General features: G+C 54.5%; 1 protein-coding gene across 1 annotated transcript in view; it reads right to left on the bottom strand.

The window, feature by feature from the left end:
* LOC145340423 (V-type proton ATPase 116 kDa subunit a 2-like) overlaps positions 1-25,955 on the bottom strand; it is a gene marked incomplete at its 3' end in the record, with an annotated part of 44,355 nt that overhangs the window by 5,616 nt on the left and 12,784 nt on the right. Inside the window, exons 6-14 of the mRNA XM_080184893.1 lie at positions 24,443-24,525; positions 22,920-23,013; positions 21,854-22,066; positions 19,755-19,905; positions 17,812-17,951; positions 17,524-17,678; positions 16,466-16,556; positions 12,161-12,279; positions 10,591-10,804 (exon numbers count right to left, since the gene is read on the bottom strand). Coding sequence (XP_080041019.1) covers positions 10,591-10,804; positions 12,161-12,279; positions 16,466-16,556; positions 17,524-17,678; positions 17,812-17,951; positions 19,755-19,905; positions 21,854-22,066; positions 22,920-23,013; positions 24,443-24,525 — 1,260 coding nt within the window. The remainder of the gene's footprint in view (positions 1-10,590; positions 10,805-12,160; positions 12,280-16,465; positions 16,557-17,523; positions 17,679-17,811; positions 17,952-19,754; positions 19,906-21,853; positions 22,067-22,919; positions 23,014-24,442; positions 24,526-25,955) is intronic.

Below are 25,955 nucleotides of genomic sequence, written 5' to 3'. Positions count from 1 at the left end.
CGTGTCGATCGAGCGGGGCTGCTTTGTCCTGGATGGTGTCGAGCTTCTCGAGTGTTGTTGGGAGCCGCTCCCATCCAGGCAAGTGGAGAGTATTCCATCACACTCCTGACTTGTGTCCTTGTAGATGGTGGACAGGCTTTGGGAGGGAGTCAGGAGGTGAGTTACTCTCCGCAGGATTCCCAGCCTCTGACCTCCTCTGGGAGCCACTGTGTTTATATGGCTGGGTCCAGTTCAGTTTCTGGTCAATGGTAACCCCCAAGATGTTGATAGTGGGGGGATTCAGTGATGGTAACCCCCAGGATGTTGATAGTCAGGGGGGGGGATTCAGTGATGGTAACCCCTAGGATGTTGATAGTTGGGGGGGTGGATTCAGTGATGGTAACCCCCAGGATGTTGATAGTTGGGGGGTGGGGATTCAGTGATGGTAACCCCCAGGATGTTGATAGTCGGGGGGGGGGAGGATTCAGTGATGGTAATGCCATTGAGGGTCATGGGGGGGGATGATGGTTAGAGTGTCTCTTGTTGGAGATGGTCGATGCCTGGCAGCTGTTTCCCTGTAAATGGTGGATGGGTTTGGGGGGAGGGAGTGGGGTGGCAGGAGGAGTAGGGAGGGAGGAGTTGGGAGGGGAGTGACCCTCCGTGGGGCTGACTGTCTCCCGTCTGGTGTTACTTCTCCCAAGTATTGTTCTCACTGGAACGATGGAGGTTGAGGGGAGACCTGATAGAAGTCTACAAGATTATGAGGGGTATGGATAGACTCTCTGCCAGATGGACATCGGAGCAGGAGGAGGCCATTCAGTCCATTGAGCCTGCTCCCCCATTCATCACCATCATGGCTGATCATCCAACTCAATAGCCTCATCCTGCTTTCTCCCCATAACCTTTGATCCCGTTCACCCCAAGTGCGATATCCAGCCGCCTCTCGAATACATTCAATGTTTTGGCATCAACTCCTTCCTGTGGGAATGAATTCCACAGACTCACCGGGTGAAGAAATGTCTCCTCACCTCCGTCCTAAATGGTCTACCCTGAATCCTCAGACTGTGACCCCCTGGTTCTGGACTCCCCCACCATCGGGAATATCCTCCCTGCATCTACCCTGTCCAGTCCTGTTAGAATTTTATAAATCTCTCTGAGATTCCCCCTCATTCGTCTGAACTCCAGTGAAAACAATCCTAACCTGGTCAATCTCTCCTCATACATCAGTCCCACCATCCCCGGAATCAGCCTGGTAAACCTTCACTGCACTCCCTCGAGAGCAAGGACATCCTTCCCCAGAAAAGGAGAACCAAAACCATACACAATACTCTCGGAGTGTCCTCACCAAGACCCCTGTATAATTGTAACAACAGGTTGAGTGTTCTGGGTTACAGGAAGATATAGATGAGATTGTCATAAAATCATGCACAAGGAGGCCATTCAGCCCATTAAGTCCACACTGACCACAATCTCACCTACACCCTATCCCCATGCATTTACCCTAGTTAGTCCCCTTGATACGAAGGGGCAATTTAGCATGGCCAATCCACCTAACCTACACATCTTTGGACACTAAGGGACAATTTAGCATGGCCAATCCCCCTAACCTGCACATCTTTGGACACTAAGGGGCAGTTTAGCACGGCCAATCCACCCTAACCTACACATCTTTGGACACTAAGGGGCAATTTAGCATGGCCAATCCACCCTAACCTGCACATCTTTGGACACTAAGGGACAATTTAGCATGGCCAATCCACCCTAACCTGCACATCTTTGGACACTAAGGGACAATTTAGCATGGCCAATCCACCCTAACCTACACATCTTTGGACACTAAGGGACAATTTAGCACGGCCAATCCACCCTAACCTACACATCTTTGGACACTAAAGGACAATTTAGCATGGCCAATCCACCCTAACCTACACATCTTTGGACACTAAGGGGCAATTTAGCATGGCCAATCCACCCTAACCTACACATCTTTGGACACTAAGGGGCAATTTAGCATGGCCAATCGACCCTAACCTACACATCTTTGGACACTAAGGGACAATTTAGCACGGCCAATCCACCCTAACCTACACATCTTTGGACACTAAAGGACAATTTAGCATGGCCAATCCACCCTAACCTACACAGCTTTGGACACTAAGGGACAATTTAGCATGGCCAATCCACCCTAACCTACACATCTTTGGACACTAAGGGACAATTTAGCATGGCCAATCCACCTAACCTACACATCTTTGGACACTAAGGGGCAATTTAGCATGGCCAATCCACCCTAACCTACACATCTTTGGACACTAAGGGGCAACTTAGCATGGCCAATCCACCCTAACCTACACATCTTTGGACACTAAGGGACAATTTAGCATGGCCAATCCACCCTAACCTGCACATCTTTGGACACTAAGGGACAATTTAGCATGGCCAATCCACCCTAACCTACACATCTTTGGACACTAAGGGACAATTTAGCATGGCCAATCCACCCTAACCTGCACATCTTTGGACACTAAGGGACAATTTAGCATGGCCAATCCACCCTAACCTGCACATCTTTGGACACTAAGGGACAATTTAGCATGGCCAATCCACCCTAACCTACACATCTTTGGACACTAAAGGACAATTTAGCATGGCCAATCCACCCTAACCTACACAGCTTTGGACACTAAGGGACAATTTAGCATGGCCAATCCACCCTAACCTACACATCTTTGGACACTAAGGGACAATTTAGCATGGCCAATCCACCCTAACCTACACATCTTTGGACACTAAGGGACAATTTAGCATGGCCAATCCACCCTAACCTACACATCTTTGGACACTAAGGGACAATTTAGCACGGCCAATCCACCCTAACCTACACATCTTTGGACACTAAAGGACAATTTAGCATGGCCAATCCACCCTAACCTACACATCTTTGGACACTAAGGGGCAATTTAGCATGGCCAATCCACCCTAACCTACACATCTTTGGACACTAAGGGGCAATTTAGCATGGCCAATCGACCCTAACCTACACATCTTTGGACACTAAGGGACAATTTAGCACGGCCAATCCACCCTAACCTACACATCTTTGGACACTAAAGGACAATTTAGCATGGCCAATCCACCCTAACCTACACAGCTTTGGACACTAAGGGACAATTTAGCATGGCCAATCCACCCTAACCTACACATCTTTGGACACTAAGGGACAATTTAGCATGGCCAATCCACCTAACCTACACATCTTTGGACACTAAGGGGCAATTTAGCATGGCCAATCCACCCTAACCTACACATCTTTGGACACTAAGGGGCAACTTAGCATGGCCAATCCACCCTAACCTACACATCTTTGGACACTAAGGGACAATTTAGCATGGCCAATCCACCCTAACCTGCACATCTTTGGACACTAAGGGACAATTTAGCATGGCCAATCCACCCTAACCTACACATCTTTGGACACTAAGGGACAATTTAGCATGGCCAATCCACCCTAACCTGCACATCTTTGGACACTAAGGGACAATTTAGCATGGCCAATCCACCCTAACCTGCACATCTTTGGACACTAAGGGACAATTTAGCATGGCCAATCCACCCTAACCTACACATCTTTGGACATAAGAACATAAGAAATAGGAGCAGGAGTAGGCCATCTGGCCCTTCGAGCCTGCCCCGCCATTCAATAAGATCATGGCTGATCTGTCGTGGCTCAGTTCCACTTTCCCGCCCTCTCCCCATAACCCTTAATCCCCTCTCTTATCAAGAACCCATCAACCCGCTTCTTAAAAATATTTAGCGAGGCAGCCTCCACCACTTCAACGGGCAGAGAATTCCAGAGATTCACCACCCTTTGAGTGAAGAAGTTCCTCCTCAACTCCGTTCTAAACCGCCTCCCCTTTATCTTGAGGCTGTGCCCCCTAGTCCTACTGTCTTTTTTGAGCGGGAAGAGTCTCTCCACCTCTATCCTATCCATCCCATTCATCATCTTATACGTCTCAATGAGACCTCCCCTCATTCTTCTAAACTCTAACGAGTACAAGCCTAGTTTATTCAGCCTCTCCTCATAGCTCAATCCCCTCAACTCCGGTATCAGCCTAGTAAACCTCCTCTGCACTCCCTCCAGGGCCAAAATATCCTTGCGCAGGTGCGGCGCCCAAAACTGCACACAGTACTCCAGCTGCAGCCTCACCAGTGCCCTGTACAGCTGCAGCAAGACCTCCCTACTTTTATATTCAATCCCCCTCGCTATGAAGGCCAGCATCCCATTCGCCTTCCTGACCACCTGCTGCACCTGCAAGCTGGGTTTTTGCGACTCATGCACAAGGACCCCGAGGTCCCTCTGCACCGTCGCCTGCTGCAGTTTTTCTCCACGTAAGTAATAGTCCTTCCTACCATTCTTCCTACCAAAGTGGACCACCTCGCACTTGCCAACATTAAATTCCATTTGCCATTTCCTGGCCCATTCGCCCAGCCTATCTAGATCCTTCTGTAGACTCTCCACACCCTCCGCACAATTTGCCTTTCCCCCAATCTTGGTGTCATCAGCAAATTTCGACACCATACACTCGGTTCCCTCCTCCAGATCATCTATATAAATGGTAAATAGCTGAGGCCCCAGCACCGACCCCTGGGGCACTCCACTAGTCACCAACCGCCAATCCGAATAGCACCCATTGACCCCCACTCTCTGCCTCCTATTTGACAACCAATCCTCTATCCACTAAGGGGCACTAAGGGACAATTTAGCATGGCCAATCCACCCTAACCTACACATCTTTGGACACTAAGGGACAATTTAGCATGGCCAATCCACCCTAACCTACACATCTTTGGACACTAAGGGACAATTTAGCATGGCCAATCCACCCTAACCTACACATCTTTGGACACTAAGGGACAATTTAGCACGGCCAATCCACCCTAACCTACACATCTTTGGACACTAAAGGACAATTTAGCATGGCCAATCCACCCTAACCTACACATCTTTGGACACTAAGGGGCAATTTAGCATGGCCAATCCACCCTAACCTACACATCTTTGGACACTAAGGGGCAATTTAGCATGGCCAATCGACCCTAACCTACACATCTTTGGACACTAAGGGACAATTTAGCACGGCCAATCCACCCTAACCTACACATCTTTGGACACTAAAGGACAATTTAGCATGGCCAATCCACCCTAACCTACACAGCTTTGGACACTAAGGGACAATTTAGCATGGCCAATCCACCCTAACCTACACATCTTTGGACACTAAGGGACAATTTAGCATGGCCAATCCACCCTAACCTACACATCTTTGGACACTAAGGGGCAATTTAGCATGGCCAATCCACCCTAACCTACACATCTTTGGACACTAAGGGGCAATTTAGCATGGCCAATCGACCCTAACCTACACATCTTTGGACACTAAGGGACAATTTAGCACGGCCAATCCACCCTAACCTACACATCTTTGGACACTAAAGGACAATTTAGCATGGCCAATCCACCCTAACCTACACAGCTTTGGACACTAAGGGACAATTTAGCATGGCCAATCCACCCTAACCTACACATCTTTGGACACTAAGGGACAATTTAGCATGGCCAATCCACCTAACCTACACATCTTTGGACACTAAGGGGCAATTTAGCATGGCCAATCCACCCTAACCTACACATCTTTGGACACTAAGGGGCAACTTAGCATGGCCAATCCACCCTAACCTACACATCTTTGGACACTAAGGGACAATTTAGCATGGCCAATCCACCCTAACCTGCACATCTTTGGACACTAAGGGACAATTTAGCATGGCCAATCCACCCTAACCTACACATCTTTGGACACTAAGGGACAATTTAGCATGGCCAATCCACCCTAACCTGCACATCTTTGGACACTAAGGGACAATTTAGCATGGCCAATCCACCCTAACCTGCACATCTTTGGACACTAAGGGACAATTTAGCACGGCCAATCCACCCTAACCTACACATCTTTGGACACTAAAGGACAATTTAGCATGGCCAATCCACCCTAACCTACACATCTTTGGACACTAAGGGGCAATTTAGCATGGCCAATCCACCCTAACCTACACATCTTTGGACACTAAGGGGCAATTTAGCATGGCCAATCGACCCTAACCTACACATCTTTGGACACTAAGGGACAATTTAGCACGGCCAATCCACCCTAACCTACACATCTTTGGACACTAAAGGACAATTTAGCATGGCCAATCCACCCTAACCTACACAGCTTTGGACACTAAGGGACAATTTAGCATGGCCAATCCACCCTAACCTACACATCTTTGGACACTAAGGGACAATTTAGCATGGCCAATCCACCTAACCTACACATCTTTGGACACTAAGGGGCAATTTAGCATGGCCAATCCACCCTAACCTACACATCTTTGGACACTAAGGGGCAACTTAGCATGGCCAATCCACCCTAACCTACACATCTTTGGACACTAAGGGACAATTTAGCATGGCCAATCCACCCTAACCTGCACATCTTTGGACACTAAGGGACAATTTAGCATGGCCAATCCACCCTAACCTACACATCTTTGGACACTAAGGGACAATTTAGCATGGCCAATCCACCCTAACCTGCACATCTTTGGACACTAAGGGACAATTTAGCATGGCCAATCCACCCTAACCTGCACATCTTTGGACACTAAGGGACAATTTAGCATGGCCAATCCACCCTAACCTACACATCTTTGGACATAAGAACATAAGAAATAGGAGCAGGAGTAGGCCATCTGGCCCTTCGAGCCTGCCCCGCCATTCAATAAGATCATGGCTGATCTGTCGTGGCTCAGTTCCACTTTCCCGCCCTCTCCCCATAACCCTTAATCCCCTCTCTTATCAAGAACCCATCAACCCGCTTTTTAAAAATATTTAGCGAGGCAGCCTCCACCACTTCAACGGGCAGAGAATTCCAGAGATTCACCACCCTTTGAGTGAAGAAGTTCCTCCTCAACTCCGTTCTAAACCGCCTCCCCTTTATCTTGAGGCTGTGCCCCCTAGTCCTACTGTCTTTTTTGAGCGGGAAGAGTCTCTCCACCTCTATCCTATCCATCCCATTCATCATCTTATACGTCTCAATGAGACCTCCCCTCATTCTTCTAAACTCTAACGAGTACAAGCCTAGTTTATTCAGCCTCTCCTCATAGCTCAATCCCCTCAACTCCGGTATCAGCCTAGTAAACCTCCTCTGCACTCCCTCCAGGGCCAAAATATCCTTGCGCAGGTGCGGCGCCCAAAACTGCACACAGTACTCCAGCTGCAGCCTCACCAGTGCCCTGTACAGCTGCAGCAAGACCTCCCTACTTTTATATTCAATCCCCCTCGCTATGAAGGCCAGCATCCCATTCGCCTTCCTGACCACCTGCTGCACCTGCAAGCTGGGTTTTTGCGACTCATGCACAAGGACCCCGAGGTCCCTCTGCACCGTCGCCTGCTGCAGTTTTTCTCCACGTAAGTAATAGTCCTTCCTACCATTCTTCCTACCAAAGTGGACCACCTCGCACTTGCCAACATTAAATTCCATTTGCCATTTCCTGGCCCATTCGCCCAGCCTATCTAGATCCTTCTGTAGACTCTCCACACCCTCCGCACAATTTGCCTTTCCCCCAATCTTGGTGTCATCAGCAAATTTCGACACCATACACTCGGTTCCCTCCTCCAGATCATCTATATAAATGGTAAATAGCTGAGGCCCCAGCACCGACCCCTGGGGCACTCCACTAGTCACCAACCGCCAATCCGAATAGCACCCATTGACCCCCACTCTCTGCCTCCTATTTGACAACCAATCCTCTATCCACTAAGGGGCACTAAGGGACAATTTAGCATGGCCAATCCACCCTAACCTACACATCTTTGGACACTAAGGGACAATTTAGCATGGCCAATCCACCCTAACCTACACATCTTTGGACACTAAGGGACAATTTAGCATGGCCAATCCACCCTAACCTACACATCTTTGGACACTAAGGGACAATTTAGCACGGCCAATCCACCCTAACCTACACATCTTTGGACACTAAAGGACAATTTAGCATGGCCAATCCACCCTAACCTACACAGCTTTGGACACTAAGGGACAATTTAGCATGGCCAATCCACCCTAACCTACACATCTTTGGACACTAAGGGACAATTTAGCATGGCCAATCCACCCTAACCTACACATCTTTGGACACTAAGGGACAATTTAGCATGGCCAATCCACCCTAACCTACACATCTTTGGACACTAAGGGACAATTTAGCACGGCCAATCCACCCTAACCTACACATCTTTGGACACTAAAGGACAATTTAGCATGGCCAATCCACCCTAACCTACACATCTTTGGACACTAAGGGGCAATTTAGCATGGCCAATCCACCCTAACCTACACATCTTTGGACACTAAGGGGCAATTTAGCATGGCCAATCGACCCTAACCTACACATCTTTGGACACTAAGGGACAATTTAGCACGGCCAATCCACCCTAACCTACACATCTTTGGACACTAAAGGACAATTTAGCATGGCCAATCCACCCTAACCTACACAGCTTTGGACACTAAGGGACAATTTAGCATGGCCAATCCACCCTAACCTACACATCTTTGGACACTAAGGGACAATTTAGCATGGCCAATCCACCTAACCTACACATCTTTGGACACTAAGGGGCAATTTAGCATGGCCAATCCACCCTAACCTACACATCTTTGGACACTAAGGGGCAACTTAGCATGGCCAATCCACCCTAACCTACACATCTTTGGACACTAAGGGGCAATTTAGCATGGCCAATCCACCCTAACCTACACATCTTTGGACACTAAGGGACAATTTAGCATGGCCAATCCACCCTAACCTACACATCTTTGGACACTAAGGGACAATTTAGCACAGCCAACCCACCCTAACCTGCACATCTTTGGACACTAAGGGGCAATTTAGCATGGCCAATCCACCCTAACCTACACATCTTTGGACACTAAGGGACAATTTAGCATGGCCAATCCACCCTAACCTACACATCTTTGGACACTAAGGGGCAATTTAGCATGGCCAATCCACCCTAACCTACACATCTTTGGACACTAAGGGACAATTTAGCATGGCCAATCCACCCTAACCTACACATCTTTGGACACTAAGGGATAATTTAGCATGGCCAATCCACCCTAACCTACACAGCTTTGGACACTAAGGGACAATTTAGCATGGCCAATCCACCCTAACCTACACATCTTTGGACACTAAGGGATAATTTAGCATGGCCAATCCACCCTAACCTACACAGCTTTGGACACTAAGGGACAATTTAGCATGGCCAATCCACCCTAACCTACACATCTTTGGACACTAAGGGACAATTTAGCATGGTCAATCCACCCTAACCTACACATCTTTGGACACTAAGGGATAATTTAGCATGGCCAATCCACCCTAACCTACACAGCTTTGGACACTAAGGGACAATTTAGCATGGCCAATCCACCCTAACCTACACATCTTTGGACACTAAGGGACAATTTAGCATGGCCAATCCACCCAGAGGAAACCGACGCAGACATGGGGAGAACATGCAGACTCCACACAGTGACCCAAACTGGGAATCGAACCCTGGTCCCTGGTGCTGTGAGGCAGCAGTGCTAACCCACCCTCTCCAAATGGGTGGATAATTGGCAGATGGAATTTAACCCTGAAAGGTGTGAGGTGATACACTTTGGAAGGAGTAATTTGACAGGGCAGTATACTGTGAAAGCTCTGACACTGGGGAGTTCTCTGGAACAAAGGGATCTCGGTGTTTGTCCACAGATCTCTGAAGGCAGGAAGGCAGGTTGATCGGGTGGTGAGAAAGGCCCAGGGCACACGCTGCTTTCTCAATTGGGGGATCGATTACAGAAACAGGGAAGTCCTGTTGGAGTTGTATCGAACTTTGGCGAGGCCACAGCTGGAGCACTGGGTGCAGTTCCTGCCCCACATTATAGGGAGGGTGTGATTGGAGTGGAGGGGGTGCAGAGGAGACCCACCAGGATGCTGCCTGGGACGGAGGGTTAGAGTCATGTAGAGAGGTTGGATAGGTTTGGGTTGGAGCTGGGAAGACTGAGGGGGTGACCCGATCGAGGTGGACAAGGTCATGAGGGACACGGACAGAGGGGATAGGGGGCAGCTGTCCCCCTGAGTTGAGGGTCAGTTATGAGGGGACAGAGGGTCAAGGTGAGGGAAGGTTTGGGGGGGGGGGATTTGAGGGAAATCTTTTTGACCCAGAGGGTGGTGAGGGTCTGGAATGCGCTGCCTGGGAGGGTGGTGGGGGTGGGATATCCCACATCCTTTACAAAGTATCTGGATGAGCACTTGGCACATTCGGGGCGATGGGAAATGGGATTAGGTGGACAGGTCAGGGCCTAGCTTGCAGGCTCGATGGGCCGAAGGGCCTGCTCTGCAGTGTTGGATTGTGTGTGACTCTCTGAACAACACACCCCTGCGCCTGTCCTCCAAACCTCTCCCAACAAACCGCCTGCCCCCCCCACCCCACCCCACCCACCTTCCCCCTCTCCTCACCTGAGACTCAAACAGGTCTTCATTGGACGCACTCTTGGTGAAGAGGAACATGTCGATGAAGTGGATGAGGAGACTGGGAGCTTCCCGTGAGCGCTCCACCGTGTAGGCCAACCACTTGTAGACAATCAGGAAGACCAGGTAGCCAAAGAGACACAACATGAAGAGAATCTCCGGCACAAACACCAACAGGATGAACCAAGGCTTCTTGAAGTGTCTGCCGTTGTGGGGGGCGGAAAGAAACACCACATTTACACGGCCATATTGTGGTCACACGGCTGTCAGCCATGTTGGATACAGGCTGGAGAAGGGGCTTAATGTCTTCAGTGCCTCTGACAGTGCGGCGCTCCCTCAGCACTGACCCTCTGACAGTGCGGCACTCCCTCAGCACTGACCCTCTGACAGTGCGGCACTCCCTCAGCACTGACCCTCTGACAGTGCGGCACTCCCTCAGCACTGACCCTCTGACAGTGCGGCGCTCCCTCAGCACTGACCCTCTGACAGTGCGGCACTCCCTCAGTACTGACCCTCTGACAGTGCGGCACTCCCTCAGCACTGACCCTCTGACAGTGCGGCGCTCCCTCAGCACTGACCCTCTGACAGTGCGGCACTCCCTCAGCACTGACCCTCTGACAGTGCGGCGCTCCCTCAGCACTGACCCTCTGACAGTGCGGCGCTCCCTCAGTACTGACCCTCTGACAGTGCGGCGCTCCCTCAGCACTGACCCTCTGACAGTGCGGCACTCCCTCAGCACTGACCCTCTGACAGTGCGGCACTCCCTCAGCACTGACCCTCTGACAGTGCGGCACTCCCTCAGCACTGACCCTCTGACAGTGCGGCGCTCCCTCAGCACTGACCCTCTGACAGTGCGGCACTCCCTCAGCACTGACCCTCTGACAGTGCGGCGCTCCCTCAGCACTGACCCTCTGACAGTGCGGCACCCCCTCAGCACTGACCCTCTGACAGTGCGGCGCTCCCTCAGCACTGACCCTCTGACAGTGCGGCACTCCCTCAGCACTGACCCTCTGACAGTGCGGCACTCCCTCAGCACTGACCCTCTGACAGTGCGGCGCTCCCTCAGCACTGACCCTCTGACAGTGCGGCGCTCCCTCAGCACTGACCCTCTGACAGTGCGGCACTCCCTCAGCACTGACCCTCTGACAGTGCGGCACTCCCTCAGCACTGACCCTCTGACAGTGCGGCACTCCCTCAGCACTGACCCTCTGACAGTGCGGCGCTCCCTCAGCACTGACCCTCTGACAGTGCGGCGCTCCCTCAGCACTGACCCTCTGACAGTGCGGCACTCCCTCGGCACTGACCCTCTGACAGTGCGGCGCTCCCTCAGCACTGACCCTCTGACAGTGCGGTGCTCCCTCAGCACTGACCCTCTGACAGTGAGGCACTCCCTCAGCACTGACCCTCTGACAGTGCGGCGCTCCCTCAGCACTGACCCTCTGACAGTGCGGCACTCCCTCAGCACTGACCCTCTGACAGTGCGGCACTCCCTCAGCACTGACCCTCTGACAGTGCGGCACTCCCTCAGCACTGACCCTCGGTACTGGTGGACACTCACATGTAGTTAAACACACTCAATGTGACTCCGAAACTCATGTGGATAATTCCCAGGATGACCGACATCTTCATCTTGAACGAGTTGAGGAAGTTTAATTTATTGTTTGCGAGGTGCCAGATCTGTAACGGAGAGAGCCAAGGTTAATGTGAGTGCTAGCAGCGGCCTGAGGGGGTGAATGGCCTTCTTCGGTCTCCACTAAGTTTTAAGCCTTGCCCCTGCGCTGGGGTTAAGAACATAAGAACATAAGAAATAGGAGCAGGAGTAGGCCATCTGGCCCTTCGAGCCTGCCCCGCCATTCAATAAGATCATGGCTGATCTGAAGTGGATCAGCTCCACATTCCCGCCCTCTCCCCATAACCCTTAATCCCCTCTCTTATCAAAAACCCATCAACCCGCTTCTTAAAAATATTTAGCGAGGCAGCCTCCACCACTTCAACGGGCAGAGAATTCCAGAGATTCACCACCCTTTGAGTGAAGAAGTTCCTCCTCAACTCCGTTCTAAACCGCCCCCCCCCTTTATCTTGAGGCTGTGCCCCCTAGTCCTACTGTCCTTTCTGAGCGGGAAGAGTCTCTCCACCTCTATCCTATCCATCCCATTCATCATCTTATACGTCTCAATGAGATCTCCCCTCATTCTTCTAAACTCTAACGAGTACAAGCCTAGTTTATTCAGCCTCTCCTCATAGCTCAACCCCCTCAACTCCGGTATCAGCCTAGTAAACCTCCTCTGCACTCCCTCCAAGGCCAAAATATCCTTGTGTAAGTGCAGCGCCCAAAACTGCACACAGTACTCCAGCTGCGGCCTCACCAATGCCCTATACAGCCTCAGCAAGACCTCCCTACTTTTATATTCAATCCCCAGCAACCGGTATAATCAAGGACCCCCCCCCTCCCACACACACACACACACACACACACACACACACACACACACACACACACACACACACACCCCGGACATTCTCCCTTCCACCTTCTTCCATTGGGAAAAAGATACAAAAGTCTGAGGTCCCGTACCGACCGACTCAAGAACAGCTTCTTCCCTGCTGCTGTCAGACTTTTGAATGGACCTACCTCACATTAAGCTGATCTTTCTCTACACCCTCGCTGTGACTGTAACACTACATCCTGCACTGTCTCCTTTCCTTCTCTACGAATGGTATGCATTGTCTGTATAGCGCACAAGAAACAATACTTTTCACTGTATCCCAATACACAGGACAATAATAAATCACATCTTCTGTGGGTTCGAGAAGTTAGCTTCCCACAAGCTGCTCCATAGAATCCCTACAGGGCAGAAGGAGGCCACTCAGCCCATCGAGTGTGCACCGACCACAATCTCACCCAGGCCCTATCCCCACAACCCCACATATTCACCCAGCTAATCCCTTCTCACTGAGGGAGAATTTAGCACGGCCAATCCACCTAATCAGGGTGTCCGTTGGCAAAATAAATTTTATTTATTCGTGTCACAAGTAGGCTTACATTAACACTGCAATGAAGTTACTGTGAAAATCCCCCTAGTCGCCCACTGGGGTTACACCGAGGGAGAATTTAGCACGGCCAATCCACCCTAACCAGCACGTCTTTGGGAGGAAACTGGAGCACCCGGAGGAAACCCACACAGACACGGGGAGAATGTGCAGACTCCACACAGACATTGACCCAAGCCCCGGGGAACCGAACCCGGGTCCCTGGTGCTGTGAGACAGCAGTGCTAACCCACTGTGTCACCGTGCCCCCGGGAATCGAACCCGGGTCCCTGGCGCTGTGAGACAGCAGTGCTAACCCACTGTGTCACCGTGCCCCCGGGAATCGAACCCGGGTCCCTGGCGCTGTGAGGCAGCAGTGTTAACCCACTGTGTCACCGTGCCCCCGGGGAATCGAACCCGGGTCCCTGGCGCTGTGAGACAGCAGTGCTAACCCACTGTGTCACCGTGCCCCCCGGGAATCGAACCCGGGTCCCTGGCGCTGTGAGGCAGCAGTGTTAACCCACTGTGTCACCGTGCCCCCGGGAATCAAACCCGTGTCCCTGGCGCTGTGAGACAGCAGTGTTAACCCACTGTGTCACCGTGCCCCCGGGGAATCGAACCCGGGTCCCTGGCGCTGTGAGACAGCAGTGCTAACCCACTGTGTCACCGTGCCCCCGGGGAATCGAACCCGGGTCCCTGGCGCTGTGAGACAGCAGTGTTAACCCACTGTGTCACCGTGCCCCCCCGGGGAATCGAACCTGGGTCCCTGGCGCTGTGAGACAGCAGTGCTAACCCACTGTGTCACCGTGCCCCCGGGAATCGAACCCGGGTCCCTGGCGCTGTGAGACAGCAGTGTTAACCCACTGTGTCACCGTGCCCCCGGGGAATCGAACCCGGGTCCCTGGCGCTGTGAGACAGCAGTGCTAACCCACTGTGTCACCGTGCCCCCCGGGAATCGAACCCGGGTCCCTGGCGCTGTGAGACAGCAGTGCTAACCCACTGTGTCACCGTGCCCCCCGGGGAATCGAACCTGGGTCCCTGGCGCTGTGAGACAGCAGTGTTAACCCACTGTGTCACCGTGCCCCCCGGGGAATCGAACCCGGATCCCTGGCGCTGTGAGACAGCAGTGTTAACCCACTGTGTCACCGTGCCCCCGGGAATCGAACCCGGGTCCCTGGCGCTGTGAGACAGCAGTGTTAACCCACTGTGTCACCGTGCCCCCGGGAATCGAACCCGGGTCCCTGGCGCTGTGAGGCAGCAGTGCTAACCCACTGTGTCACCGTGTCCCCCGGGAATCGAACCCGGGTCCCTGGCGCTGTGAGACAGCAGTGCTAACCCACTGTGTCACCGTGCCCCCGGGAATCGAACCTGGGTCCCTGGCGCTGTGAGACAGCAGTGTTAACCCACTGTGTCACCGTGCCCCCGGGGAATCGAACCCGGGTCCCTGGCGCTGTGAGACAGCAGTGCTAACCCACTGTGTCACCGTGCCCCCGGGAATCGAACCCGGGTCCCTGGCGCTGTGAGACAGCAGTGTTAACCCACTGTGTCACCGTGCCCCCGGGAATCGAACCCGGGTCCCTGGCGCTGTGAGACAGCAGTGTTAACCCACTGTGTCACCATGCCCCCCGGGAATCGAACCCGGGTCCCTGGCACTGTGAGACAGCAGTGTTAACCCACTGTGTCACCGTGCCCCCCCCGGGGAATCGAACCCGGGTCCCTGGCGCTGTGAGACAGCAGTGCCAACCCACTGTGTCACCGTGCCCCCGGGAATCGAACCTGGGTCCCTGGCGCTGTGAGACAGCAGTGTTAACCCACTGTGTCACCGTGCCCCCGGGAATCGAACCCGGGTCCCTGGCGCTGTGAGACAGCAGTGCTAACCCACTGTGTCACCGTGCCCCCGGGGAATCGAACCCGGGTCCCTGGCGCTGTGAGACAGCAGTGTTAACCCACTGTGTCACCGTGCCCCCTGGGAATCGAACCCGGGTCCCTGGCGCTGTGAAAAAGCAGTGCTAACCCACTGTGTCACCGTGCCCCCGGGAATCGAACCCGGGTCCCTGGCGCTGTGAGACAGCAGTGCTAACCCACTGTGTCACCGTGCCCCCGGGAATCGAACCCGGGTCCCTGGCGCTGTGAGACAGCAGTGCTAACCCACTGTGTCACCGTGCCCCCGGGAATCGAACCCGGGTCCCTGGCGCTGTGAGACAGCAGCGATAACCCACTGTGTCACCGTGCCCCCCGGGAATCGAACCCGGGTCCCTGGCGCTGTGAGACAGCAGTGTTAACCCACTGTGTCACCGTGCCCCCCGGGAATCGAACCCGGGTCCCTGGCGCTGTGAGACAGCAGTGCTAACCCACTGTGTCACCGTGCCCCCCGGGGAATCGAACCCGTGTCCCTGGCGCTGTGAGACAGCAGTGCTAACCCACTGTGTCACCGTGCCCCCCGGGAATCGAACCCGGGTCCCTGGCGCTGTGAGACAGCAGCGCTAACCCACTGTGTCACCGTGCCCCCGGGAATCGAACCCGGGTCCCTGGCGCTGTGAGACAGCAGTGTTAACCCACTGTGTCACCGTGCCCCCCGGGGAATCGAACCCGGGTCCCTGGCGCTGTGAGGGGGCAGTGTTAACCCACTGTGTCACCGTGCCCCCCTGGCGCTCTTCCCCGACTCTCTCCCCTCCCCCCGAGTTCCCGCACACCCCCCCTTCGCCCCAGCACCCCCCCCCCCAGCTCACTCACACTCCTCCAGGCCCCTCTGTACCCCCCCCAACCCCCGCCTCCCCTCCCCTCCACTTCCCCGACTCCCTCCCCCCACCCCAGCCAGTCTCCGACTCACTCACCGGATCGATCCCGAACGGATAAACACCATCGAACACACTGCTGACATTGGGATTCAGAGCCAGGTACGCACGTGTCCTCAGATCATCATCACTGCAGCAGAGAGAAGGGACTATCAACACCCGGGGAGACACGGGGGGGGCGGAGAGAGACAGAGGGAGGGAGACGGAGAGGGAGGGAGAGAGACAGAGACTGGGGGGGGCGGTGCGGAAGAGACGGGGGGCGGAGATGGAGAGGGGAGGGGAGAGACGTTGATGAAGGGGAGGGAGACGGAGAGTGGGGGGAGGGAGACGGAGAGCTGGGGGAGGGAGACGGAGAGCGGGGGAGGGAGACGGAGAGCGGGGGGAGGGGGACGGAGAGCGGGGGGAGGGAGACGGAGAGCGGGGGGAGGGGGACGGAGAGCGGGGGGAGGGGGACGGAGAGCGGGGGGAGGGAGACGGAGAGTGGGGGGGAGGGAGACGGAGAGTGGGGGGGGACAGAGAGTGTGGGGGGGGAGACAGAGAGTGGTGGGGGACAGAGAGTTGGGGGGGGACAGAGAGTGGGGGGGGAGACAGAGAGTGGTGGGGGGACAGAGAGTTGGGGGGGGACAGAGAGTGGGGGGGGGGACAGAGAGTGGGGGGGGAGACAGAGAGTGGGGGGGGGAGACAGAGAGTCGGGGGAGGGAGACGGAGAGTGGGGAGGGAGACGGAGAGTTGGAGGGGGACAGAGAGTGGGGGAGGGACAGAGAGTGGGGGGGGACAGAGAGTGGGGGGGGACAGACAGTGGGGGAGGGACAGAGAGTGGGGGAGGGACAGAGAGTTGGGGGGGACAGAGAGTGGGGGGGGAGACAGAGAGTGGGGGGGAGACGGAGAGTTGGGGGGGAGACGGAGAGTGGGGGGGGGAGACAGAGAGTCGGGGGGGGGAGACAGAGAGTTGGGGGGGGAGACGGAGAGTTGGAGGGGGAGACGGAGAGTGGGGGGGGAGAGATATTGAGGAGGGGGAGGGAGAGACAGAGGGAGAGACAGAGGGAGAGAGGGAGAGAGAGGGGGAGGGAGGGGGAGGGAGGGGAGCTTGAACCTACCTCCAGACATGGTCCATCATTGGCTGGACGTGCCAGGCAGATGGGAAGATGGAGAGGGAGAGACTGAAGCAGTCGTTGTAAATCAGGCCGGTGTAGATCGAGAATATCCCCATCAGCAGAATGAGGTACCGACCATCAAAAAACATCCTCCAAATCTGACACAGACACAGAGAGAGGCAAAGGACAGAGTGAATCCACACACACACACGGCCCCAAACCACTACCCACTCCCACAGGCCAGCACAACACACAACGGGCTGAGTGGCCTCCTCCCGAATCCAGTCTTACCTCACTGGTTTCCTTCCTGAGTTTGGGGTCGTTCTGGTTAATCACCATCCAGGCAGCGAACAGCGACATGACCAGCCCATGGCCCACATCACCGAACATCACAGCAAACAGAAAGGGGAAAGTGATGATCGTGTAGACAGCTGGATGGACAGAACGAGAGAGAGAGAGAGAGAGAAAGAGATAACACAGGTTACACACCAAATAAAACTCCCTCGGCACTGACCCTCTGACAGTGCGGCACTCCCCCAGCACTGACCCTCTGACAGTGCGGCACTCCCTCAGCACTGACCCTCTGACAGTGCGGCGCTCCCTCAGCACTGACCCTCTGACAGTGCGGCACTCCCTCAGTACTGACCCTTTGACAGTGCGGCGCTCCCTCAGCACTGACCCTCTGACAGTGCGGCACTCCCTCAGCACTGACCCTCTGACAGTGCGGCACTCCCCAGCACTGACCCTCTGACAGTGCGGCACTCCCTCAGCACTGACCCTCTGACAGTGCGGCACTCCCTCGGCACTGACCCTCTGACAGTGCGGCACTCCCTCAGCACTGACCCTCTGACAGTGCGGCGCTCCCTCAGCACTGACCCTCTGACAGTGCGGCGCTCCCTCAGCACTGACCCTCTGACAGTGCGGCGCTCCCTCAGCACTGACCCTCTGACAGTGCGGCGCTCCCTCAGCACTGACCCTCTGACAGTGCGGCACTCCCTCAGCACTGACCCTCTGACAGTGCGGCACTCCCTCAGCACTGACCCTCTGACAGTGCGGCACTCCCTCAGCACTGACCCTCTGACAGTGCGGCACTCCCTCAGCACTGACCCTCTGACAGTGCGGCACTCCCTCAGCACTGACCCTCTGACAGTGCGGCACTCCCTCAGCACTGACCCTCTGACAGTGCGGCACTCCCTCAGCACGGACCCTCTGACAGTGCGGCGCTCCCTCAGCACCGACCCTCTGACAGTGCGGCGCTCCCTCAGCACCGACCCTCTGACAGTGCGGCACTCCCTCAGCACCGACCCTCTGACAGTGCGGCACTCCCTCAGCACCGACCCTCTGACAGTGCGGCACTCCCTCAGCACCGACCCTCTGACAGTGCGGCACTCCCTCAGCACCGACCCTCTGACAGTGCGGCACTCCCTCAGCACTGACCCTCTGACAGTGCGGCGCTCCCTCAACACTGACCCTCTGACAGTGCGGCGCTCCCTCAGCACTGACCCTCTGACAGTGCGGCGCTCCCTCAGCACTGACCCTCTGACAGTGCGGCGCTCCCTCAGCACTGACCCTCTGACAGTGCGGCACTCCCTCAGCACTGACCCTCTGACAGTGCGGCGCTCCCTCAGCACTGACCCTCTGACAGTGCGGCGCTCCCTCGGCACTGACCCTCTGACAGTGCAGCACTCCCTCAGCACTGACCCTCTGACAGTGCGGCACTCCCTCAGCACTGACCCTCTGACAGTGCAGCACTCCCTCAGCACTGACCCTCTGACAGTGCGGCACTCCCTCAGCACTGACCCTCTGACAGTGCGGCACTCCCTCAGCACTGACCCTCTGACAGTGCGGCGCTCCCTCAGCACTGACCCTCTGACAGTGCGGCGCTCCCTCAGCACTGACCCTCTGACAGTGCGGCACTCCCTCAGCACTGACCCTCTGACAGTGCGGCACTCCCTCAGCACTGACCCTCTGACAGTGCGGCACTCCCTCAGTACTGACCCTCTGACAGTGCGGCACTCCCTCAGCACTGACCCTCTGACAGTGCGGCACTCCCTCAGCACTGACCCTCTGACAGTGCGGCGCTCCCTCAGCACTGACCCTCTGACAGTGCGGCACTCCCTCAGCACTGACCCTCTGACAGCGCGGCACTCCCTCAGCACTGACCCTCTGACAGTGAGGGACTCCCTCAGCACTGACCCTCTGACAGTGAGGGACTCCCTCAGCACTGACCCTACCTGGGTTAACCTCCTGGTAGTTCCCTACACCGTACGCATCGACGATACTCTGGAAGCCAGCGGTGAAGTGGTTGGTGCGGTTGAGGGTTGGTGGGACCTGTGTTGTTGGAACCCGGTTGTAGAAGGATGGGACTGTCGCTCCGGTTCTCTGCTGGGGACCGGACACAGTGAACACCAAGTCAATCTCAGAGCCCAGGGGAATCATTTCACTGCAACACCGCACAGTTTCTGCCTGCACCTCTGAATCTCCACCTTCCCCCACACCCACTCCAAGGCTCGGTGGCTTAATTGTCCCTTAGTGTCCAAAGATGTGTAGGTTATGGTGGATTGGCCATGCTAAATTGTCCCTTAGTGTCCAAAGATGTGTAGGTTAGGGTAGATTGGCCATGCTAAATTATCCCTTAGTGTCCAAAGATGTGTAGGTTATGGTGGATTGGCCATGCTAAATTGTCCCTTAGTGTCCAAAGATGTGTAGGTTATGGTGGATTGGCCATGCTAAATTGTCCCTTAGTGTCCAAAGATGTGTAGGTTATGGTGGATTGGCCATGCTAAATTGTCCCTTAGTGTCCAAAGATGTGTAGGTTATGGTGGATTGGCCATGCTAAATTGTCCCTTAGTGTCCAAAGATGTGTAGGTTAGGGTGGATTGGCCGTGCTAAATTGTCCCTTAGTGTCCAAAGATGTGTAGGTTAGGGTGGATTGGCCATGCTAAATTGCCCCTTAGTGTCCAAAGATGTGTAGGTTAGGGTGGATTGGCCATGCTAAATTGTCCCTTAGTGTCCAAAGATGTGTAGGTTAGGGGGATTGGCCATGCTAAATTGTCCCTTAGTGTCCAAAGATGTGCAGGTTAGGGTGGATTGGCCATGCTAAATTGTCCCTTAGTGTCCAAAGATGTGTAGGTTAGGGGGATTGGCCATGCTAAATTGTCCCTTAGTGTCCAAAGATGTGCAGGTTAGGGTGGATTGGCCATGCTAAATTGTCCCTTAGTGTCCAAAGATGTGTAGGTTAGGGGGATTGGCCATGCTAAATTGTCCCTTAATGTCCAAAGATGTGTAGGTTAGGGGGATTGGCCATGCTAAATTGTCCCTTAATGTCCAAAGATGTGTAGGTTAGGGTGGATTGGCCATGCTAAATTGTCCCTTAGTGTCCAAAGATGTGTAGGTTAGGGTGGATTGGCCGTGCTAAATTGTCCCTTGGTGTCTAAAGATGTGTAGGTCAGGTGGACTGGCTGTGGTATTATCTAAAATCAGCGAAGTTCTGGGATGTTGTAATGAAGTTTATTTATTGGTGTCACGAGTAAGCTGACATTAACACTGCAATGAAGTTCCTGTGAAAATCCCCCGGTTGCCCACACTCCTGTTCAGGTTACAGTGAGGGAGAATTTAGCACGGCCAATCCACCCTAACCAGCACGTCTCTCCGACTGTAGGGGGAAACCGGAGCACCCGGAGGAAACCCACTACGTTTTGTGTCTTTGGTTGCACCCCCTTGTTGTTTGCCTGAAGAACCTTTCGTTGATGTTCTGTTTGCGTTTCAGTCCCACGCTCCTGATCTACGGACGCCCGGTTCGGAGAGGGGAGGGTCAGGATGGCCGTCTCCTGGTGAACCTGCTCCTGGGCCTGGTGAGGTGTGACATTTACAGGTCCAGGCAGAGGGTGATCGGTGGGGGTGGGGGGGGCCCGCCTGTCCTGACTGTCTGCCCCTCTACCGTGGCGACGTTCGCTGCCGGGGGTCCCGGGGGAGGGAGCACGCGGTGTCTGCGGGCACAGTCGGCGCCTTTCGGGCTCACTGGGCACCGCCGGGGATGGGGTGCGTCACTGACCCGAATATTCGCATTTTAATTTGTCCTCATTTAATTTGAGTTTGTCTATTTGGTTCGACCTTAAAAGAGGACAACACGGACGGTGACCCAAGCCGCGGATCGAACCCGGGTCCCTGGCGCTGCGAGGCAGCAGTGCCAACCACTCCGAGTGTGCAGAGGGATCTGGGTGTCAGGGGGTATTTAATGATTGATTTAACGGCAGGGGAAGGCAGGAGGAGGGAAGTCAGTCGGGGTGCTAGCTTGGGGGGATAGCACAGAGACGATGGGCTGAATACTTACCGAGCCCCGCTCCAGAGCCAGTTGGAGGCGCTCTAGGTCTGAACTTGGGCACCAGACCTCAGCAATCATGCACTTGCCAGTGATGTCAAAGTTACACTGGTTCAGGACCAGGTAAATGGCCTTCATCTTCTGTATCCTCACCATCCAGGGGAACAGCAAGCGCACAACCTTCTGCAGGATCTGGCTCAGGTACTCCTCCGTCTCATTCAGCACCTCGGGAAGGACGGGGGAGATTCACTGCAGGAGTCACGTCGAGACAGAGACGCGCGCTCTCCCTCACACCCACGCCCCGTCTCCCTCGCACCCGCGCCCCGTCTCCCTCGCACCCGCGCCCCGTCTCCCTCGCACCCGCGCCCCGTCTCACACACGTTCTGTCGCTCCCCATCTCGTTCAGGTTTTTACGTGTCCAGAACACCAACAACCTGTCCTGGTCCCCCCCATGCTGACACTATAGTTAAGAAAGCCCCACCAACGCCTCTACTTTCTCAGAAGACTAAGGAAATTTGGCATGTCCGCTACGGACTCTCACCAACTTTTACAGATGCCCCATAGAAAGCATTCTTTCTGGTTGGATCACAGCTCGGTCTGGGATCCTGCTCTGCCCAAGACCGCAAGGAACTACAAAAGGGTGGTGAATGTAGCCCCCAATCCATCACACAAACCAGCCTCCCATCCATTGACTCTGTCTACACTTCCCGCTGCCTCGGGGAAAAGCAGCCGGTATAATCAAGGACCCCCCCCACACACCCCGGACATTCTCTCTTCCACCTTCTTCCATCGGGAAAAAGATACAAAAGTCTGAGGTCCCGTACCGACCGACTCAAGAACAGCTTCTTCCCTGCTGCTGTCAGACTTTTGAATGGACCGACCTCGCATTAAGCTGATCTTTCTCTACACCCTCGCTGTGACTGTAACACTACATTCTGCACCCTCTCCTTTCCTTCTCTATGAACGGCATGCTTTGTCTGTACAGCGCACAAGAAACAATACTTTTCACTGTATCCCGATACACGGGACAATAATAAATCAAATCAGTAGATACACACTTTCTCTCTCTCGTACGTACCGATTTCAAGTCCTCGATGCGAGTTTGCAAACTCTCCAGTGTCCGCTGCTGTTCCTCCAAGTTACTGGGATATGGGAAAACCTGGCAGTGATAACTGGGAAAATATGGGAAATGGTTAGGATCCAGGGTAGCGGGCTGGGTTACAGTGTCACTGGGAACTGGGGAATAACGGGATAGGGTTCGGATCCAGGGTAGCGGACTGGGTTACAGTGTCACTGGGAGCTGGGGAATAACAGGATAGGGTTCGGATCCAGGGTAGCGGGCTGGGTTACAGTGTCATTGGGAGCTGGGGAATAACGGGATAGGGGTCGGATCCAGGGTAGCGGGCTGGGTTACAGTGTCACTGGGAACTGGGGAATAACGGGATAGGGTTCGGATCCAGGGTAGCGGGCTGGGTTACAGTGTCACTGGGAGCTGGGGAATAACAGGATAGGGTTCGGATCCAGGGTAGCGGACTGGGTTACAGTGTCACTGGGAGCTGGGGAATAACAGGATAGGGTTCGGATCCAGGGTAGCGGGCTGGGTTACAGTGTCATTGGGAGCTGGGGAATAACGGGATAGGGGTCGGATCCAGGGTAGCGGGCTGGGTTACAGTGTCACTGGGAACTGGGGAATAACGGGATAGGGTTCGGATCCAGGGTAGCGGGCTGGGTTACAGTGTCACTGGGAGCGGAGGAATAACAGGATAGGGTTGCGATCCAGGGTAGCGGGCTGGGTTACAGTGTCAGTGAGAGCTGGGGAATAACGGGATAGGGTTGGGATCCAGGGTAGCGGCCTGGGTTACAGTGTCAGTGAGAGCTGGGGAATAACGGGATAGGGTTCGGATCCAGGGTAGCGGCCTGGGTTATAGTGTCAGTGAGAGCTGGGGAATAACGGGATAGGGTTCGGATCCAGGGTAGCGGGCTGGGTTACAGTGTCACTGGGAGCGGGGGAATAACGGGATAGCGTTCGGATCCAGGGTAACGGGCTGGGTTATAGTGTCAGTGAGAGCCGAGGAATAACGGGATAGCGTTCGGATCCAGGGTAGCGGGCTGGGTTACAGTGTCACTGGGAGCTGGGGAATAACGGGATAGGGTTCGGATCCAGGGTAGCGGGCTGGGTTACAGTGTCAGTGAGAGCTGGGGAATAACGGGATAGCGTTCGGATCCAGGGTAGCGGCCTGGGTTACAGTGTCACTGGGAGCTGGGGAATAACGGGATAGGGTTGGGATCCAGGGTAGCGGACTGGGTTACAGTGTCACTGGGAACTGGGGAATAACGGGATAGGGTTGGGATCCAGGGTAGCGGGCTGGGTTACAGTGTCACTGGGAGCTGGGGAATAACGGGATAGGGTTGGGATCCAGGGTAGCGGGCTGGGTTACAGTGTCACTGGGAGCTGGGGAATAACGGGATAGGGTTGGGATCCAGGGTAGCGGGCTGGGTTACAGTGTCAGTGAGGGTCAGGGGTGGTTTGGGGGGGGGATCTCTTGTGAAAGAGGCTGGAGCAGGGGCTGAAATGGAAAACCCCTGGTCTGTGCCACTTACCAATCACAAATCTTCTTGACTTTTTGACCGATTTGTTCCCCCCAGTAGGAGATCAGAAAGGCGACAGGTTTCAGCATCTCACCCTGGGGGGGGGGGCAGGGGGGGGAGGAAAAGAGAGGATTGGTTAGTTCAGCTCCCAATACCCAGAGAGACTCCCATTAATACTCCCCCAGTAACCCAGAGAGACTCCCGTTAATACTCCCCCAGTAACCCAGACAGACTCCCGTTAATACTCCCCCAGTAACCCAGACAGACTCCCGTTAATACTCCCCCAGTAACCCAGACAGACTCCCGTTAATACTCCCCCAGTAACCCAGACAGACTCCCGTTAATACTCCCCCAGTAACCCAGAGAGACTCCCGTTAATACTCCCCCAGTAACCCAGACAGACTCCCGTTAATACTCCCCCAGTAACCCAGAGAGACTCCCGTTAATACTCCCCCAGTAACCCAGAGAGACTCCCGTTAATACTCCCCCAGTAACCCAGAGAGACTCCCGTTAATACTCCCCCAGTAACCCAGAGAGACTCCCGTTAATACTCCCCCAGTAACCCAGACAGACTCCCGTTAATACTCCCCCAGTAACCCAGAGAGACTCCCGTTAATCCTCCCCCAGTAACCCAGAGAGACTCCCGTTAATCCTCCCCCAGTAACCCAGACAGACTCCCGTTAATACTCCCCCAGTAACCCAGACAGACTCCCGTTAATACTCCCCCAGTAACCCAGACAGACTCCCGTTAATCCTCCCCCAGTAACCCAGAGAGACTCCCGTTAATCCTCCCCCAGTAACCCAGAGAGACTCCCGTTAATACTCCCCCAGTAACCCAGAGAGACTCCCGTTAATACTCCCCCAGTAACCCAGAGAGACTCCCATTAATACTCCCCCAGTAACCCAGAGAGACTCCCATTAATACTCCCCCAGTAACCCAGACAGACTCCCGTTAATACTCCCACAGTAACCCAGACAGACTCCCGTTAATACTCCCCCAGTAACCCAGATAGACTCCCGTTAATACTCCCCCCGTAACCCAGAGCGACTCCCGCTAATACTCCCCCAGTAACCCAGAGAGACTCCCATTAATACTCCCCCGTAACCCAGAGAGACTCCCGTTAATACTCCCCCAGTAACCCAGAGAGACTCCCGTTAATACTCCCCCAGTAACCCAGAGAGACTCCCGTTAATACTCCCCCAGTAACCCAGAGAGACTCCCGTTAATACTCCCCCAGTAACCCAGACAGACTCCCGTTAATACTCCCCCAGTAACCCAGACAGACTCCCGTTAATACTCCCCCAGTAACCCAGACAGACTCCCGTTAATACTCCCCCAGTAACCCAGACAGACTCCCGTTAATACTCCCCCAGTAACCCAGAGAGACTCCCGTTAATACTCCCCCAGTAACCCAGACAGACTCCCGTTAATACTCCCCCAGTAACCCAGAGAGACTCCCGTTAATACTCCCCCAGTAACCCAGAGAGACTCCCGTTAATACTCCCCCAGTAACCCAGAGAGACT

This window comes from Carcharhinus amblyrhynchos, unplaced genomic scaffold (assembly GCF_965287045.1).
Source record: "Carcharhinus amblyrhynchos unplaced genomic scaffold, sCarAmb.v2.hapA chromosome_1000, whole genome shotgun sequence".
NCBI lineage: Eukaryota > Metazoa > Chordata > Chondrichthyes > Carcharhiniformes > Carcharhinidae > Carcharhinus > Carcharhinus amblyrhynchos.
This window is presented reverse-complemented; position numbering and strand designations above follow the sequence as displayed.